Source organism: Acyrthosiphon pisum, chromosome A1, assembly GCF_005508785.2.
Source record: "Acyrthosiphon pisum isolate AL4f chromosome A1, pea_aphid_22Mar2018_4r6ur, whole genome shotgun sequence".
Lineage (NCBI taxonomy): Eukaryota > Metazoa > Arthropoda > Insecta > Hemiptera > Aphididae > Acyrthosiphon > Acyrthosiphon pisum.
In genome coordinates, this window is record NC_042494.1 from 14,782,968 (window position 1) to 14,791,575 (window position 8,608).

Here is an 8,608-nt window from a genome sequence, read left to right on the forward strand (position 1 = left end):
AAAAATGTGGTTTTTTTTAGAAAAAAAAATAATATTTTTATAATGTTTAACATATGGCATATAATTGCATATTGAGCACTTTTTCCTTGCATATTTGCATCATATTTGACACTTTTAAATGCATATAAATCCGGGCTCTAGTTATGATCAATGATTTAATCAGAAATATTTGTTTGTGATTTTTTTTTTTGGAGACTTGGTCATAACTCAATATTGTAGCCGCTTGAAGTTTTTTTGTTCTTAAGATATGATTTATATTAAAGATTGAATTTGGCTGCATCAAAACTCTAATTTAGACCATTATTTTTAATGTAAATTATTTATTCTATAAAATCTGTGTATCATTTACTTTTCTAAAAATATTAAATTGTTCATCTCAAGAATTTTATTTGAATCAATAATCAATGAATATATCTTAATATTTTATGTTGTGTTAGTGTTAGATGATTGATATAAATATGAAATACATTTTTACCAATACAAAACAACAATTTTATTTTATTTAACACTATACCTACACAATTAAAATGGATAAAAACCAGTAATATTTTTAATTGCTTCTCCTTCATCTTTAGCGGACACTTCTTGATAAGAATGAAATTCCATAGAAAATGATGCTGTACCTGATGTAAATGTTCTAAGATCCTTTGAATAGCCTAATAAATCTGATAGAGGAACTAATGCATTTATTACCTAAAACACATATAAGACTAAATAAGTAAATAAATAATAGAAGATAATATTATAAATAATGTATTACCCGATAATTAGATCTAGTTGAAATATCCTGAATTGATCCTCTTCTCCTTCCAAAATCCGAAAGTACAGCAGAAGAATGATCATCATCAGTCACAACTTCAACATTCATAATAGGTTCGAGTAAAATTGTATTAGCAGATTTCAGTAGCTATTTTGAATAATCAGAATTAATAAAAATATTGAGAAAATAAGTGTAAGTCAACAATGGAATACCTACTTTTTGAACACATTGATTTACAGCTGAACTTATGACAGTATCTGATGTCCCTTTACCAATTTCTAACCAATGAAGTATAAATCGCACATTGATTACCTTAAATTAAAAAGTAGTCAAACTATTATAACATATTAAATTACAAAACAATTACTTATATTAGAAATGTTAATTTTGTTTTAAGGTGAAAATTCATCATGTAATATTACATTCCCATATTACAAAATATTAGTATTTAAGTGTATCTAATAACAGAACTTAAAAAATTCATACTGAATCTTTACAATGAGGCTTTAAAGTTTAAAAAAACAAGTAAGGCCACCTCATAAAAAATTTTAAATTGAGAATATTATTTAAAATTATAAATTTAATATCAAAATAAATTACAATCTGATTCTACATTTTATTTCATACTAAATTTGTAATGATAATATATTTTTAATGTAAATCAGTGCCTAAAATAACAGCAAGAAATTACTGATATAATTAATTATAGCTTTAATTAAAGCTTTTAAATTGAATGATAACTAATAAGTAATTATATTTCAATTTTAATCTAAATTGTATAATAAAAAAAAATGTAACTGTATTTTCTAAAGTTTTGAATAAACAGCATCACTTTAAAACAAGTTCATAATAAAATAAAATTTAAAAAAATGTTGTAACATATAATTTAAATAACTTTATTGTAGGTGTAGGTAAAAATAAAATTAAAGATAATAGTTATAATAATATATATCATATTATTTAATTACTAACAGGACATCCAAGTTTGGGGCCATGCGCTAAAGAGGCTTTTGCACTTGATGTTATAATATTTAATCGGTTTAAATATATAGCTGCGGTATTGGATGCATTATCTGGACTCTGATCCAATGATAATAGTTTTTTATTGGTTTCATGTTTTAATATTGACATCACTATGTAAACACTATGCATAGTTGAACCTAAAAATAAATTTATAATTATTATAATTTTAAAATTAAATTACAACAAAAACATTGAGAATGACAGAACTTAACATGTAAATATTTCTAATTTATTACTAGACAAATCATACGAGAAATAGTATTTTGTTGATAAAATATAAATTGATTAATAGTTAAGTACCAATTTTCAAATCAAGTCTATGACTTTCTTTTGCTTCAGACATTAATCCTTCTTTGTATGAAATTTGTGGACGACTAAGATCAATATCAATTTTAAATTCACTTTTAATTCGTTCACCAATTACTTCTAGATGCAATTCACCCATGCCTAATCTAAAAATGAATTACATTTATTCTAAGATATTTAAAAGAAATAAATACTAATAAAATTTACCCGCTAAAATTGTTTGACCAGTTTCCTCGTCATATTGAATCCTCAAGCTAGGATCTTCCCTATGCAATTGACTTAATGCATTATCCAACGCTAATTGATATGCCTAATATAAAATCAATAAATATTACAACTTTATAATGGTTAAGAGTGAACATTATCACAGATAAAATAAGTTTAATTATTCTGAGATACTATTCTAATAATATTGGAACTGACAAATATAGTTTATAAAGCAAGGATGTTTGATAAATATATTAATTTAAAATTGATGTATATATTTATAAGAATAAAACCTATAATATTATTATTATGACATAAATATTTCACATTTTAGTATATATAATTATGTAATAGAATAAAAGTTATCTAAAAACGTATTATTTTACTTGAGATGGTGGTTCAATAGAACAAAAAAACACTGGATCTGGTATATTCATTTCAATTCCAAGCATTTCGATTGATTCTTCTTGAGTCATTTTTTTTGATTTTGACAACTTTGTTAAGGCATTCTTTACCGCATTGTTACTGCTAGAAAGTAAATCTCCACAAACAGTGTTCTTAAAACATAAATTTATACAATCATATAAAATATATAACTTTGATTAATAAAAATAAGTTACAAAAAATATATATTATACTAAACATACTTTGAGTCCTGTAACAGCAACAATGTTTCCAGACTGTACATTATTCACTTCTTTGTAGTCATCAGCATAAGCTATCATAACACGATTAATATTTTCAGATTTAGACTGAGAAGCATTGTATAATTTTTGACCCTAAAAATATATATTGAAATATATTAATGGTTAATGAAAGATAGTAAAAAATATGTTTAACATTAAAAATATAACCATAATTGCTAAAAAAATATTAAATTCCTAGTTTTATTCAGATATATTTATGAATCTACAAATTATTATGAAATTTTTTAAAATTTTTTTTTTTCACAATAAGATATTCCTAGCGCAAGCTACCTATATCTAGTGATAATAAATAAATATATACAATTGTTATGAAACCTTAATGCAAATATATCTGGATTGTTGATGACAATATATTTCAAAGTTTTGAACCAAAGGACATTATTCCAATCGACCATATTGAAAGTGAAAAATCTGATTTCTATTGGTGTATTTTTAACTACCTATTTTATTTTATTTTATTTAACATGATCAGTAGAAGCTCAATATTAAAATACAATACAGCATTTGGTATTTACATTTTGCAAAAATATACTCAATAAATATAGATATATACTGTACCTAAATGATAAAAAATAAATTTGTAGTTTGGTTTAAGTAACATAATCAATTAAAGTAAGGGAAACATTATTGTTGATATTGTATTATAATTATTGAATAGGAATTAATAATAAATTATACATAGATTTTTACCACTAAATTAATTAATTTTACCTTTTCTAAGGTACCTGTATATATCCTTAAAAATGTAACAGGCCCTTTTTGTTTTTCATGAACAATTTTAAAAGCTCTAGCCGACATAGATGTACCAAAAAATTTAAACGGATCTAACGTAATACAGTCATTTGGTGATGGAAGATAATCAATAATACCATCCATAAGTGTTTGCACACCAATATTCTTGTAAGAACTACCACAAAATAGTGGAACACCTTTCTAAAAGAAAAAATTAAAACAAATCAAAATGTTCTTAAGTTAAAAAATAAATGATTTTATTGACATACTTGTGCTATACACACTCGTCTAATAGCTGATAATAATACACTATAATCTATATTATTAATATCATCAGAGTTTAAAACAATATTGGCAATTGTTTCATCCATATCAGCTAAATCGCCAATAAGTGCCTCTCTTACTTTGCATAAAGCGTCCCATTGCTTAGTATTCTCTTCTATAGAAGTACAAATTACTTTTTGACCGTTATCCCCATGCCAAGTTAATATATCCTTTTTTATTACATCAATTAAACCTATAAGTCGTCCATTATTTTCTGAAAAATTAAAATATTAGATATTATTAGTAAAATATAAAATATAAATTGATTATAATTGAAATAAAATAGGAAATTATTAATATTCTAACAGTTAACAAAGACACACTCAGTTTTATGCTCAAATTGCTTGACAGGGTCCAAATGGAAGTGACATTCATAATATAATAATATATATGTTAGGTACGGGAAGTATATAATTTGGGAATTTTATATAATGTCCGGGCGATGTATAAAATCCCTTCGTATATTGGTCAATATAGATAACAGATGATATAATATTATAATATTATAATTTAATGAATATGATATTTAATCGTTAAGCATAGTTAAAATAAAGTCAAATTATTATCTGTAGTTAGTTTGTTTGTTCTTATCGGAATTCCTACAATGGGGCAGTCCACATATTATATGTGACATATAATATTATAAGTTATATTATCATGCAATGCCACAATCGACTTTTTACCTATTCTCGAAAAATGAACTATTTAGTAACCATGAATCGTTTGTACAGTGCTTAGGTTAATTGATTCAGTTGTGTTACTACTGATAGGAATATGGAAAAGTTTAACGAAGATTTAAAAAGATTGTTAAAAAAAAAGGTTGAAATACTTCATGTTTTACTAAGTTAAAATATGATCAATTACCTAATTTCATATATAAATAAAGTAAAGAATAATTTAAAAAAAAAAGAACTGAATGATTATAAACTTAAAAAAAAATATGATGCGTTAAAAGTTTCTGATATTAACAAGTTAATTGTACCAGTATCTGAAAATAATGAAATTAAATAAAGAGTTATTTGAATTTGGGTGGTCAGGGCTACGACCGATGTACGTGTGTTACAAAAATGTAAAACATGGAAGTGCAATTGCAAAGCAGCGGAGCGACTGTGTGCATCAATATGTCACGGAAGCAGTAGTGCAGTACATGCGACAATAAGTGATAATAAAATTGAAAAAACTATTATCATATTTTCTAATAATATAAATATACGTAATTATACATTAAATCATATTATCCGTTATCTATACTGCCCAATATACGAAGGGCATTTTATACATTTCCCGGACATTATATAAAACTCCCAAATTTTATACTTTGCCCGTAATATATATATAGTAATTTCAGAATTTTACTTTAATTTTAAACCCAAAGAATACTCACCCCTGACTGGTATTTGTAATTGCAATGGAGTAATATTAAATTTTGACTTGAGTAAATTAATACACAATGGCAAAGAAGCATCAGATCGATCCATTTTATTAGCATAAACAATACGAGGTATCATGTACCTATCTGTTTGACGCCATACAGTTAATGTCTGAGCTTCAACTCCTATTATAAAAATACTTTAGACATTTAAATATATTTTAAAATAGTTTATATATATTAACCAACCAGCAGACGAATCCAATACAATAACAGCCCCATCCAGAATATTTAATGTCTGTTCCACTTGCATTGTAAAATCAATATGCCCAGGAGTGTCGACTAGATTAATACTGTGTTTTTTCCACGGTAAGGTTACAGCAGCTGAAGTAATGGTGATACCTGTGAACAGTTGTTAAGCAAATACAAATGATTTTAAATCACAATTGATGAAATGTAAATTAAAAAGTTATGCCTCGGTTTCTTTCTTGATCCATATAATCAGTAACTGTATTGCCATCATGTACTTCTCCCATGCTGTTTATTAAGCCAGAGTAAAACAACATTCTTTCGGTAGTGGTAGTTTTACCTAAAACAAAAATACAGATAATTTCAAATAAATATTAATTTTTAAAAATTAGTAATTTAATTATAATAGTAAAAAAAGAATTAAATAATTTGATAAATCAACATTTTGAGAACTTAAAATATAAAATGGTTTGATATTTTACCAGCGTCTATGTGTGCTAAAATACCAATGTTTCTTATTTTTGACATGTTATCGATATTGTGACAATAATAACGTCTCATAATATGGTTGATGTATATATTACAATGTATTCGCCGACGAAGAAATAACATTCTAAAATGTAAAATAAATTAATAATGTACACAGTTGTATACCTACATTAATTTAATGTAAGTATTTATAAAAATTAGGTAGGTATTTAATATGAGCATTATAATCATGATACTTGCTTATAGCTGCAACTGCATATATTTTGTATTAAATTGTGAAGTTGCTTTAAAAACCTAACCTACTGGATTTTAGTGAATGTAATTTATAATAAACTTAACAATTAAAGTATCTAACTTGCAATACACTTGGCAACTCTAAAAAAAAATATTAACATGTATATAGGTAATATTAAGCCACATTTTTCAGTTCGAAATTTTAATGTTACAGTGTTTGAGTGTTCTCTGTTTCTTATCTTTTGAATATGTATTTTATCCACGGACTATAGATAGTACTATCTTTAATCGTGATTTTATCATAGAACAATTTATTGAACCTTATCACATCTTTATTTCTTATCAAATAATTTATAAATGATAAAATACATAATATTATAAGCAATATAAACTAATTTAGGTATCACGATGTAGACATCTTCTCTACATCGTGTTAGGTATGTTATAGGTCTTTCGTCTGTGGTCTGTGGATAATACTATGAAGACTAGAATATCGTCGATGGGCGAGTAATAAGTCGTTTCTCAAGAAAAATAGACGATGTAATATTCTAGTCTTCATGGATAATACATACAAATCGGCTTCAAGCGCAGACTACGCGTGATATCCGCATAGGTGCTCTATTCAGTATGTATTAATATCTATTCGCCTTATCTAAGGTTAGGTTAGGTAAGGCGGTGTGCCGTTGTCCAACGCATAGGCGCAAATAGGGGAGGGCTTTAGGGTTAAGCCCCCCAAACATTTCCTACATTTTGTTTTAAGCTTGTTCAATATTGTCAAAGGCTTTAGCTCCCCCCCCCCCCAAATCCCAAACGCTATTTGCGCCTATGGTCCAACGTAAATCCAGCAAGGGCGGCGGCCAGCGAGTGCGTGCAATTTCCATTCTGACCATGCTGTTCCAATTGCGTCCGATGAGGCGAAATACAACCGGTTTTGTTTTTTGACGCATCTGACGCATTTACTTGTGTCAACGGTGACATAGTCTATGATAAAATATTTTTGTTATTTGATAGTTATACATTTTAATAAGTTTTAACTTATAATATAGTTTATATTATCATTATACTGAATACAAATACTTCAGAGTTTAGTAGACTAAAGATTACCTAGTGGCTAGTGGGTATATATCTAGGTAGGTATTAATAAATAATAATTGATTGAATATCGGTAGTAAAGAAAAATCAAATATCTATACCTACAAAATCCGAAATCGAATTATCACTGATCGCTATTAGGTATAGAAACATAGGTAAATAATGTAATTAAAAATTAAAAATTATCAAATGTGGTTTGATCATGTGAGTAAAATCAAATTTTAATTATTTTCAATGATAATAAAATATAAATCTGATAAAAACCATAAAAATAATATTTTTAATTGTACAAAAAGGGATAACGTCTTATATGTACCAACAATAGAGTTTTTGCAGCATTTGGTTTAACCGGTCAATTTTGCTTATGCATTCCCTCTTTGAAATACCTACAAGTGGCCAAACCTGATTATCTCATGCTTTACTCTTCACTATTGTCCTTTTTTGTTGTGTCAAAAAACGTGTTTTGGAATATAAAATGGATTGTGATTTATTATAGTCCGGTTATTTTATTCAGTTGTATGTTTTTTATTATTCATAACAGCCAGTTCTAAAAGGATGCTGTGTGTCGACTGACCAGGACCACCTGGCCTTCCAAAAAAACTTGTAGGGGTTACCTTTACCTACCTATAACTGTAGTTATTCAACGGTTAAAAATCGTTATAACGCAGCATTTAGAACATTTATAAAATATAAAATTGAATGATCTAATATGTAAACATTTAATGTGATATTTAGTAGATACCTACCTATATAGGTACCTACATTATACAATTAAATATTATGCAGCACTATTAATATACCTATATCTAAATAGTTACTAGTTTTAGTCAGTTTTAGTTACTACTTAAACTATATAGTTACTAGTTAGCGATATCGAGTAACAAGTTGTTAACCACAGGAACATTATAGCCGAATAAAGATTAAGTACAGCTTGATAGCTTTTTGAAAAGGGCTTCTTGTGTGGTCAAGGAGAAAACCTTTGAAATGATAAAGTTAGTACCTATAGAAAGGTATACCTACGGCCAAAGCTCAGGGATTTGCGTTGGAATTACTCGTAATTATTAAAGGACTAATATTTTTAAATATTATTAAAGATTTAGTTTTACAAAATTACAT

The 8,608-nt window shown here is 26.6% G+C and overlaps 1 protein-coding gene across 2 annotated transcripts; it reads right to left on the minus strand.

The window, feature by feature from the left end:
* Positions 1-473: 473 nt before the first annotated feature.
* Positions 474-6,621, minus strand: LOC100159274 (ribosome-releasing factor 2, mitochondrial). Of its 2 annotated transcripts, none has more exons than XM_016801108.2 (15): positions 6,407-6,621; positions 6,160-6,290; positions 5,904-6,017; positions 5,678-5,830; positions 5,444-5,614; positions 4,005-4,273; positions 3,715-3,936; positions 2,944-3,075; positions 2,683-2,853; positions 2,297-2,399; positions 2,084-2,230; positions 1,733-1,920; positions 977-1,072; positions 761-907; positions 474-693 (listed from the first exon to the last, which is right to left on the minus strand). In XM_016801108.2, exons 2-15 carry the CDS (start codon positions 6,287-6,289, stop codon positions 523-525), a joined length of 2,214 nt encoding a protein of 737 aa, XP_016656597.1. In that variant the 5' UTR covers position 6,290; positions 6,407-6,621; the 3' UTR covers positions 474-522. The 2 variants fall into 2 exon arrangements, with proteins under 2 accessions (XP_016656597.1, XP_008178920.1); XM_008180698.3 differs by having other exon boundaries at positions 6,403-6,621.
* Between the last annotated feature and the right edge of the window lie 1,987 nt (positions 6,622-8,608).

What these genes read in the sequence shown, in the direction of transcription:
- LOC100159274 (XM_016801108.2), bottom strand. Translation starts at nt 6,289, where the DNA reads ATGTTATTTCTTCGTCGGCGAATACATTGTAATATATACATCAACCAT. An exon ending in TTGCTGTTACAGGACTCAAA is followed by an intron (nt 2,854 to 2,943) that starts GTATGTTTAGTA and finishes TTATGTTTTAAG; the next exon opens with AACACTGTTTGTGGAGATTT. An exon ending in CAACTAGATCTAATTATCGG is followed by an intron (nt 694 to 760) that starts GTAATACATTAT and finishes TATGTGTTTTAG; the next exon opens with GTAATAAATGCATTAGTTCC.